General features: G+C 39.8%; 1 protein-coding gene across 1 annotated transcript; it reads left to right on the top strand.

Moving 5' to 3' along the window:
- Nucleotides 1-3955: 3955 nt before the first annotated feature.
- On the top strand, nucleotides 3956-9272 carry LOC112285785 (putative protein phosphatase 2C 4). Its single transcript, XM_024526927.3, has 6 exons — nucleotides 3956-4741; nucleotides 5102-7222; nucleotides 7391-7766; nucleotides 7895-8008; nucleotides 8308-8572; nucleotides 8848-9272. Exons 1-6 carry the CDS (start codon nucleotides 4707-4709, stop codon nucleotides 8979-8981), a joined length of 3045 nt encoding a protein of 1014 aa, XP_024382695.1. The 5' UTR covers nucleotides 3956-4706; the 3' UTR covers nucleotides 8982-9272.
- Nucleotides 9273-12028: the final 2756 nt, after the last annotated feature.

Genomic DNA, 12028 nt, shown 5'->3' with positions numbered 1-12028 from the left:
ACATCCACACCACAATTCAAACTATTGTATCCCTACCTATCATTTGCACCAATATATATATATATATAGATATATGTAAACACACCATATGAATTCAGTATTATTTTAGTACATTATTGATGTGCTTTGTGTTAAAAGCACGGATAGAAAATCAACTATTTCAATATTGAGCAGAAAACACATAAAAGTATTCAATATTCTCTATTGAAGTGATACCTTGATAGATAAAACATAACATCACATTTTCTACAAATAAATTATAATTGTTTATTTTTGTTTTTGTTTTTTGTTTTTTTTGAACCAGTTTACATTAACATTCATGCTGGTCAAGGCTCTCTCTCTCTTACTAACAATATATATATATATATATATATATATATATAGTTTAACCTGCTCTTAAGGTGGTAGTTTATCTTGCACAAATTGATTTGTATTGACCCTCCATTATATATTTTTATTTTAATTTCATTACCTGCCTAAAACCAAGCTGCATCAAGTAATTAACAGGATAATTATTTGATATGTTATCATTTTCTATATTTATCTCTCTTATTTTTCTTTTTTTTTTGAAAAGTCATTTAATTTTAAAAAAAAAAATCATTGTGATGTTATTGTTTCTTTTCTAAACCCCAAATCCTAAACCTGGTCTTGTTTTATTTTTTCAATATATTTTTTATTTACACTGTACACAAATATGTATCTATTTCATGCTTAGTATATTGATCATGTGCAATTATTATGTAAATTCCTCTTTAGATTACCTTTAAGAGTGAAAAAGAGGAATAAAAAGACTAGTTTATGTCTTTTACCTACAAAATAAATATGAGAAAAAAAAAAATCAAAACAAAAAAAAATCAAAACAAAACAAAAGAATAAATAGAGCTTCACAAGACTCTTTTATAATAAATAGTAGATAAATTTTGTGGAGGAGTTTAAAGCAAACTAAAACATTGCTCACTAGTATGTAAATAACCACATGTTTGAATGTTTGCATCTTTGAAACATAACAATTTTATTCCTGAAGACATGTGTAAGTATAATTTATAAAAAACATGGTACTTTTAAAGAAAGCTTATTCTACAGAATATCTACATTTATTTTTGATCAACCAATGCTTACAATTTCATGTGTAATTATCAGTATTCCACTGTAAATATCCAATACAAATGTAAAAAGTAAAAGAAAATCAATAAAAGTGTAAGATGGCAACAACAAAGTGTTCACTAAAAAATAGCCACATAATTTACGAAAATCTTTTAACTTCATACTGTGGAACAAAGTTTACATGTTAGATGATAAGTAAATTCAACGATCATTTTTTGAATTCAAGGTATCAAGCAACCTTTTGTTTTCAATATACACTAATTTAAATATTCAAGACAATATTACAACATTAAATAAACACAATCTTCTAAACTTCATTTAAAAAAAAGGGTAGAATGTCTAAAAACATGTTGGAAGTTGTAAACCCCCCCCCCCCCCCACTCGTTTCCAATACATTCTCCCCATATGAATATAAAAAAATACAAAACAATTATAATATAATAAAATTATACAAAACGTTAGTATTTTAATTCGAATTTCATGGATGAACTCGTTCCTCATACATTCACCTTTTTCAATAGCAACTTTAACGTACTTTAGCGAATTTGGGAGAGGAATCTTTTCAAAGCGGGAGACTACGAAGCCGAAGATTCTTCCGAAGCGTGGAGCCGGATCAGATTGCGGCGATTTTTTTGTTGGGCGAGCGTGGATTCCACCATGCGCCGCAGATGGGTTGTTGTTGTAATTGTTGCTTCGACTTTTGGGGGGTTCAGATCATCTCGTCTTACGCTTGGCATGAAGCGAGCGATGGTGGAGAGTGGGGAAAGCCGACAGAGATTGCACGAGGAAGAAAATCTGACGCGCGGAAGGATTTGTTGCGAGTTGCGATGCACGGGGGCGGAATTGCGGAGAAGGAATTGAAGCATGGAAAGACGTCAAGAATCCCGCATATCGAAGCTTCGTGAGGAGTCACGCAGGAGGCCGCGACAAAGGGGGGGAGTCAGGAGACGGCGGGGCCCAAGCCCAAAAAGCCTTGCTATCTTGCCCCAGCGGCTTAAAGCCTGCAACAATATTCTATCACGGTCAATGTCTAGTATTTATAGAAGGGTTATATTTGGAGCAGTTGACATGCTTTCCATTCACCTGTTTTGTTACTATTCATTGAATGACACTGTCTTTTCGCACACGGTATGCATCATATGCTCGTCCTTTTCCACGGCCCCTCGCACCACACTGCTCTCCAAAAGCATACGAAAGTGGGGGGGGGGGCTTTTGCAACCCTCATGACCCTGTGTCTATAATCCCTGCTTCTGTTGTTTTTTGCAATTCTCTGTGCTGGAAGCTAAGAAACCCTAGCTGCGACTTAACTACCGAGATCACGTTTGTTGTTGGCTTGGAGCAGCTCGAGGTGTTTATTTCGTAATCTCAGTAGGGTAGGTACCTTAGGTTTGAATTGTACACGGAGATTGATGTTCAATAGGCGTAAAATACGCTGAAAGTCTGTAAGTGATGGATCCGGTGTGGTAATGCCATTGAACACCGCAAGTCTCTTCCTAGATCTTCGGATTTTTTAGACGTGTGAAACTTCGGAAAGCTACACTTGTTACTGCACGCATTAATTGCACTTATTTACATACAAATCCGTATATGTGTCTATACGTATTGAATCATGATGCTTGTGTGACACGGCCACAACCGTCAATTCCCCCTAACCCAGCTTACAAATCCTACATTTATACCCAATAAGTTACTTTGCATCTGTGCGTGTACTGATCCCGAAAAGAGCAAGATCACTCACTCAGATTTTGTACATCATTCTCAGAACTCTGCCACTAACTCAGATTGCAATCAAGCACCCACAAACCAATCCTATAACCCCCTAGAAGCTCAGGGATAAAAAAAAAAAAAAAAAAAAAAAAGAAAGAAAAAAAAACCGCCAAACCTGAGCGCTGAGAAGCGAAGTAGTTGACCAAAGGAGCGAGCAATGAATGAACCTCAGAACCGTCAACCTATGAGAGGTGGCTCAGCTGGCGATGATGGCAATGGGGATACTTTCAAAAAAATTGAACTCACGGCACGCCAGAGGAAGACGACTTGACAAGATCGCCGGCATTGACAAACTAGGTAGCGAAAGGATCTATCACTCCCTCGCCTTGATTCGTCCTGTTTAATTGTGCATTAACCCAAGTGTTGATGGTTGGTGGGTACCAATTCGGCAGGGCGTCGCTGCGGTGGTGCAGGATGAAGACGGATGAGGAAGGAAACGCTTTCCTGTTTCTAGGCCTGTGGAATCCATTCTGGGAGTGGAAAACCGAGTGGGTGGTGTTCGGAAATCGCAGATCCAAGGCTTTGTAGAGCACTATTACAAATTATCTCTGGGCTGGAAAAATTTCACGGGGGAGGGGGGTGTACGAGTGCTGGGGTCTTTATTTCCCCTGTCTAGTACAAGTTTTGTCAGATACATACGGTGCTTCTTCCTCCACCGACCCATTGCTCCAGTGATCTGAAAGCCTCTGTAGCAGCGTATGTATTCCCAGCACTCGGCATACATCCGACCGAGGGTCTGGAGAGGCATGGCGAGTTAGCATCCACCGGTCGGTCGGTCGCGGCGTGTCAGAGGGTCTTCATCTTGCAGGGGAAGACTACGACTGCGAGGGACTCCCCATGCTCTCGTGAAGGCGAGGCTCGCTAGGGGTAGGGTAGGTGTGCTGGGATGGAAGTGAGGGGTGGAGAGAGAGAGCGAGACTGAGAGAGCCGAGAAAAAGAAGAAAAGCAAAAGAAAACAAAATAAAACAGAGAAATCACAAAACAATAACAAAACGGGAGGAAGGAAGGAAGGAAGAAGCGCTTTGCAGGGTAGGCTAGAGCATATCAATCTTCAATGGACTTCGGTATCATCATTCCCCGTCATTCATCATGGCGGTCCTGGGGTGCCACTGCGCATCTCCAAGGGCGCTCTATCATCACACTTGCAGGCTATGGATTTTAGAGCTTGTGGTTAGTCACACTGGCATTCGATATTGATGTCTTTTTGGTGCTTTTAGCGTAGTCCCAGCTATTGGTTGGTGTGAGTTGCTGGGAAAGGTGGAGGAGTGAGAACGGTCGCGTGGGTTGATTGTGTGGTGTGCTCGAATTCGGGGTGGATACCTCTCGTTGTGCTTTATAGGGGGCGCATCTAGTAGCGTGCGTGTTTGGGCTGAGGGAGTGATGGATGTAGGGTTGGTGACGGAGGGGGTGGGAAAAGAGTAACGGTGTGGGAGGAATTGTGTGTGGGGGTGGGGTATGGGAGGAGAGGTGGGGGTAAGGCATGGACGGAAGGGAGTCTTGGCGATGGGGGGTAAGGATGATGCCGGCAGTGGAGAGACACAAGGAGAGGCACAAGAGGAGCATGGTAAAGCTGTCCCGCTGGTGATGACGATGATGTTGAAGGGCAACACGAGTAGGATTTTGAAGAATGGCTAAAAGACATAGGGCTGTGAAGGAGATGGCCGTCGAGGATTAGGTGAGAGGTGTGGCTGCGACGTTTCAGGAGTGGGAGAGGTTGACTTTGAGGGAGAAGAGGGGAGAGAGACGAGAACCGCGGTTGGCTGGGAGCCTGGGGTTGGGGCTATGTGCAGTCTGCAGCAGCTGGGGAGTGGAGGGAAAATGCGACGTCATTTATAATGACATCTGTGAGGCACTCCCGGATTCTTACATCGTAAGTTTCATGTCTGTCCGTATGTTGCGAGTGTGTAGGAACAGTGATGTAGGGTGCTGTAGAGATTGGTTATAGCTTCAAGTGCAGGACAGGGTGGATTGATGACATAGCAGCGGATATGCTAGAAAGGGTAAGGCCGCAGAGTGAATTGTGATTCGCGGGGTTTTCGACCAGGCAGGCGTGATTTTTAGTTTTAATTTTTAAATTGTTGTGTGGGATCTTTATTCATGCTCGATGGCTGATCCCGTGTTGGTCGAATTTGAAAGATGTCCGTGTGTTCCTTTACGTGTTTGTGACAATTTGAGAAAGGAGAGTTATGGACAGTCTTTGATGATGTGCAATTTGGATTACTTTGAGCAGTCATAGTACAGATCATGCGATGGGCAATAGGATGTCAAGGATAGCTTTGGGTTGTTTCAGCTCGGAGAGGCATGAGAAATATGCACATGGGTTGCATTTCTCAGAGCCTCTTGACGAAGGATTGGGACACTCCTTTTGTTACGTCAGACCAGTACTGGGGTCTCTTGCCTATTCCCCCAACCATGAAGATTCTCGTGATATTTCGCCGCCAGCGCTCGACCTACCGCTGGAGACTGCTTCTGCCGATGCTGTTGAGATGGACCCTCAAATGAGGGCCGCGTCGGATGAGCTACCGAACCTAGAAAAAATGGAGCTTGAGTTGAAGCAAGTGGATAGGCCAAGGGTGGTATGGGAGAAACCAGAGAGGAGCAAACACAACGAGAGAGCCAAGAGCATGACTGAGACTTCATTCAAAACCATATCGGGTGCTTCAGTAAGTGCCAACACTTCCACACCCCGATCAGTTGCCAGTCAAGAGCAGTTCAATTCCTTTTCCAATGTGCCCATTGAGCGTGCTGCAGCTTTTGAAAGCACGTCTTCCTTCAGTGCCCTCCCGCTGCAACGCATTGCAAATTCAGGTCCAATATCAGGTCCTTTGTCTGGACTTCTTGGTGCAGGCCCTCTTGACAGGGGTTTGCAGTCAGGGCCCTTGGAACGAGGGTTTATGTCAGGCCCCTTGGAGAGAGGTTTCATGTCAGGGCCAATAGAGAGAGGGTTTATGTCCGGGCCACTCGAGCCAGTGGATCGCAATACTTTTTCTGCTCCTCTCGCAGGTCTTCACGGCCCTACCAGGAAAAAGAACTCTCTCAAGCGGTTCGTGAGGTCTATGAGCCTCCCCATGAGGAAAGCCATTGCTCGTACGGTGTCCAAGACAACTGCTACGTTAACTCGGACGATCGTGATTCCTGTGAGGCACTTCGTTTTGGGGGATAATCCTCGTGACGGAGACCATCGAGACTTCCCTCAGAGCTCTCTCGATTCGCCCTTGAACTTGGGCACTTCCGGGTCTGATTTGGAGATCAAAGACGACAACAATTTGCAGTGGGCTCAAGGAAAGGCCGGGGAGGACCGCGTACATGTGGTACTCTCTGAAGAGCATGGTTGGCTGTTTGTGGGCATATATGACGGATTTAATGGACCCGATGCTCCTGACTTTCTCATGAGCAACTTGTATCCTGCAATTTACAGGGAGCTCAAAGGTCTGCTCTGGAATCAGAAGAGTGGTTTTGAACTTGGTGATAGTAGCCCTGGTGACTATGGTGGAGGAAGTACTCTTGGGTTGAGAAACATCCGCCGATCGGGAGAGGAAGGCAGGGCGGGCGGTGACTTTATAGCCCGTTTAAGACGCGTGGATTCTAGCAGCTGTGTTTCTTTGCAGGAAAGCCAGAAGGAATGTGCTAGCAATATGCAGTTCGGGGTGAAGGAGCTGAGTAGTTCTGGAACGTCTGGAATTGAAGGGAATGGGAAGGAGGATCTTGATAGAAACAGTTGCCAACCACATAGTCTTCTTGAGACACCATTAGTGAAGCCTGCTGTTGTCAGCGTAGATCTGAGCCCTGGTGATATAGGCAATGAACTGGGATATTCTAGTTGCGAAGTAGATATTGCAGTGACCCATGGTAATGGAGAACACTCAGAAGAGCAGCTTCTCAAGCACACGGAGGGACACGTAAAGTGTGAGTTAAGTACAAGCGAATCGAAGTGCGAATTAGGCTTAGGATTAGAACAGGAAGGCATACTGGTGGAGGATAGAGTAGATACGCAGGTGGGTACTGAGCAGAATTTGTCGAGCATTGCTCCTCAGGTGAAGACACCGGAATCGATAGGATCTAGTAATGTACACTTGGCTGAGAACAATCTTGCCAAAGATCATAGCTTTCTTAATATGAAATTGCAAGTCCTTCATAATCGACGTTGGGAACAGCACCGAAAGTATCCGCAATGGAGGTATGAGTGGGAACAAGAAAGACTGGTGGAAGAAGAGCGGCTAAAAGAAAAACTTCGTCTCATGCAGGTAGAAAAAGAATCGGAGAATAATACTGTGGACCATGATGCTGTGTTGAAAGCGCTCTCTCGTGCACTGGAAGCTACAGAAGAAGCTTACCTGGATATGACTTACAGGTATTCAATCCGTTCGTTGATTTGAGTTTTTTTATGATGTCCCTAAGATTTTCATATGTTTCTTACACTTGTGACTTTGATATTTTGTTCACTGTTCCCTTAATTTAGTGATAAGCTCTACTGAATGCTGTTGAATCATATGTATTTATAATGGGTTCTCTGGTGCAGGGTTTTGGATGAGAATCCAGAACTGGCGTTGATGGGATCTTGTGTACTGGTGATGCTCATGAAAGATGAAGATGTATATATTCTGAATGTTGGAGATAGCCGAGCAATTATTGCGCAAGACTGCAGACGAGGCTCTTTTAATTCTCTCTCTAAACTTTCCCGCAATCAACTCAATGGCTACAATGTAGATGAGCATGAAAGGATTGGTGCTCGCGACTCTTTACTGCGTCAGGAGCTAGAGAGAATAATTGAAGAAACCCCTACAGAAATTGAGGCTCTTGAAGCCCACGACCCCAACCTTGGACCGCCCCCACTAGGCCTGTCACTATTAGGTGCCTTGCAACTTACAGAGGATCATAGTACCAGCACTGAAGAGGTAAAAGCTGAGTCTTTCATTATCCGCGTCTTGTCTGCTTGGATTCACTGCTTTGATTTCTTTTGTAATGGTTAGATGACATGGAAGACTCTGATACCTGGCATTATATTTGTGCCGTGAAATTATAGGAAGTGCAGAGATTAAGAGCAGAGCATCCGTTTGATGATGACATAATCTCAAATGATCGAGTGAAGGGGAGACTGAAAGTGACCCGAGCATTTGGTGCCGGATTTTTAAAGCAGGTATCCTATCCAATTTTGACATATAGCCGTTTTGCTGCTTGTTTACCTCAAGTTGTAGTCTTTACAATTCTTTGAGTAGTGTTTGGGGTCTTACATCCTTGAGGATCGTAAAAACATGAAGAGCATTGTTGTCATCATGGAGGAGTTTTGACTTTCTCCTATGCCCTTGCTCGTATCCGACTCCTCCTTGACGTACCACAATTTGGCCAAGTGTTTTCAGTATGGAGAGTGTTGATTAAATTACAACTTCTGTGGCATCGTGTTAATACGAATGTCTGATTGTGGCGTGAACGACACAGCCGAGGTTGAACAACGTTCTCTTTGAAATGTTCCGTTGCAAATTTATTGGCAACGACCCATATATCTCTTGCGATCCGTGTTTGCGACATCATAAGCTTGGGCCACAAGACCGGTTTTTGGTGCTCTCATCCGACGGATTGTACCAATACTTAAGCAATGAGGAAGTTGTATCTCGTGTGGAATGGTTTATGGAAAGGTGTCCTGATGGAGATCCAGCACAACGTCTTATTGAGGAACTTCTTTTCCGAGCTGCCAAAAAGAATGGTAATCTAATTCTTTTTGATGGTGCTGACTGCAGCAAGACTTCGGTCATTTAGGTCATTTGTACTAGTTTAGGCTATGACCGTCGACTACCAACAAATTATGTAGTTCTGAAGCTTGGCAATGTTCAATTCACAGGAAGCCCGTTTTTTTATCGTCAATTAATTATTTCATGTCGATTCTTGTTCTTATTTAATAGTGTGTTGTCTGACTGGTATTTGGACGTTGGTTTTTCTCTTGGCCTTGCGCCTAACGTTACGTCTTTTTCTGAGATGCAGGAATGGAATTGAATGAACTTCTGGATATCCCACAAGGCGATCGCCGCAAGTACCATGACGATGTTTCAGTGATGGTTATCTCTCTTGAAGGCAGAATTTGGAGATCTTCGGGTTCCCTCAAGCATTCAGCTTGAACTGTCCCTCAGGTTTTCTGGCTTCCGCGTGAACTCCAAAATAGCAGTGGATCCGTGAGCTCCTCAGCTCTTCTGTGATATCACAACAATTTGTTATTCTTGTACCGTTACTTGAATAATAGAGAGTAGCTGGTTACATCTCTATCTTCAGAATTTTGTCTCTGTAGGTACACCTGCATGCAACATGCAGTTGGGATTGTATTTTCAACACAGCGTATTTCGCTCATCCTTTGTGATCAGGTAATTGCTTTAATGACAAAACTGGGAGGTATACAATAACATTTAGCGTAATCATATGACGAGACTTGATTTCTTCGTGCCTCGCTAAGGTGACTTGGTCTTCAGGTTAGCAGTTTTTCAGTGTCATGTGTGTTCAAATTGTTCATTCATCATTTCAGTATGTTAACACACAATACCATGTATGATTGTACACATTGAAAGGATTTGGTCTGGCCATTTGAATCTTCTGAAGTGCATAAGGGAAAACCTAGAACGCACCAAATTGCGGCCCTTAGAGTCTCCTGGTCTGGATGTCTCAAAGTTCAGTATGTGCACTAAAATTTACACTGTTTGTGAACCGTTACACCTCAAGGTAGACAGAGAGCCTCTAGCTGAGGAGAACCTCTCGTTTACTTTTGAAGCGGTCAGGTTCTACAACATTCCAAAAACCCTGTAATGCCTTAGAAACCAAAAACTGGTTGATGTAATCGACGTTTTCTCTATAGAGATTCACTAGTTCATACATTTTCGTTTAATAATAATCTATGCAAATTGAATTCAGTATGACATGCACTTCCAGGGCATATCTTCGTTTTCTTTTTCTTTTTTTAAATACTCATATTTTTTTTATCGAGAAACAAAATGAGTTATCTTCTTTGCTGTTAGTGGAATAGCATACAAATGTGGAAATTAATAACAGCCATGTTTGAGCGGGGAGACCTGAATTAGGGGTTAGAAATGACAATGCCTGTCAGGAGGAGAGTGATTAGTAATTTTCGGTGCCCCTTTTTACAGATAAAATTGTGGTCAGTCCATATTGAAATATGGTAGAACATGTTTGATTTATATTATCAAAGCTTTTAAGTAGTTGATGTAGTTTATTGGGATTTTTCAGATACAAATCAAACATGTTCTACCATATTTCAATAGGATAAACCACCTTGAGGCAAAAACTGTCATTATACTAGTTTATACAATGAAAGCTCATGTTAAGGTGTTGGATCCAAAATATTTGTATGCATATTTTGATGATAATTAGACAAAGAAAATATAAATAATAAAAAGTATGAGAAAGGACCTCAACAAAGATATTTAATGTTAAGATCTATTTCAGGATTACTTTTTATATTGTCTTTGCAAAAAGATGCACTTTAACCTTAGTCATTTTGCGAGGTCATAATCTTGATAGTATCAATTGTATTTTTGGTAGATGTTAAAGTGTTAGTTACAAAACATTTAATTTTATGGTAGAGCTCATGTTGATTTTAACATGTTCATTAGTTTATTAGAAGAAGACAATTCTATCCAATCTTCTTTATCAAAATCCTTTAACTATACTAACATAGTTAAGATACTAACATTTATCTATATTATACTTCCATTATATAAAAGAACTTATTATTATTTTTAGAAGAATTTTTTAATGAAGCCATTTAATTCTCAAATACAACACATGTTCAACAACATAATATATCAATGATCCAATAATTAGTATTCTTGTTTATTCATAGGTTTGTACATTGGTTGAGTCACAATTGCTTTCTAAAATATTGTTACCACTACCAACTCACTTTAATTCTTTAGATTTATTTGAAGATTCTAAGAGTTATAATAAAACACGTTTACTCTTTATGAAACCAAAAATTTTAAAATAAGAATATCCAAGCAAAATGGATTAGGAGAGTAAACACAATTCAATACTAGGACCTAAATATTAGAATTTAGGCCAAAACTTATTTTAGAAGTTGATTCATGATATGTATAGATATCTAAACCTTTGATTTATTCAAACATAACAAAAATAAAAATAAAAAGATAAATTGGATTGAATTTTGATAAAAACCTTTTAAGTTGTTTAACTCGGCTATTACAATAAAATCTAGATAAAATCTTATTGTAAGGAAGGTTAATTTATTGATTGGTTGAAAGTACATATATTGCCTTTATATTATTGAAAAATGACAAAAAGGGATTGAGTTTGAATCCAAGAACTATCTAATAATGTTATAATCTACTACCATTGCACCAATCTTACCAAGACATAAAGATCCTTACAAATCTTACTTTATTTCAAATTTATTTTTTCTAGTTAGCTTTGTCAATTGCAAGGAATAATAGAAATAAGTAAAGCATAATAGATTCGTCTATTAAACAATCCCAATAAGTCCAATCTAAATTCTCTTTCATTGACAAGCATATATACCTATCTAAATTATATTCACATTATATAAAAATACTCTTGATTTTGTCAAAAGAATTTTTTTTACTTTAAATTATTAAACTTAACATGTTATATCTTCTCAATAATGTACCATGTTGTTAATGCATCAATAAAGATTTTTCTTTTTTAAAATGTTCATTTGGTTGTGTATATATGTTAATATAAATTATATTCTCCAACTATATCACTACTACTTACTAACTTTAAATCCTTATTCTTATAACTACTACAAATTATAAGTTTTGATAAGAGTAAATCTATTTTCTTCTCTTAAACTTCACCTTTCAACTTCAAAACAAATCTCTTTCATAACAACCTTAAATAATTTTCTCTTTACTTCAAAACTAAGACTTAGAGATTAGAATATAAGTTAGAGCCAATTTTAGAAGATTGCTAACCTAAAGATTCATATCTTTATTAAAAAGAAATGGATATAATATCATTATTATTAAAAAGAAATGGATATAATATCATTATTATTAAAAAGAAATGGATATAATATCATTATTCTAGAATCAAGATGAATTGTCTCAAGATTAAAGAATTGCATTAAGAGGAGAAATAGTGCTTTTACATTAACTGAAATCAAGTAAAACAACAAGATAAA

The sequence above is a fragment of the Physcomitrium patens genome, chromosome 8 (assembly GCF_059467195.1).
Source record: "Physcomitrium patens ecotype Gransden chromosome 8, ASM5946719v1, whole genome shotgun sequence".
Classification (NCBI taxonomy): Eukaryota; Viridiplantae; Streptophyta; class Bryopsida; order Funariales; family Funariaceae; genus Physcomitrium; species Physcomitrium patens.
The sequence above is the reverse complement of the archived record's forward strand: the minus strand, read 5'-3'. Positions and strand labels throughout refer to the sequence as shown.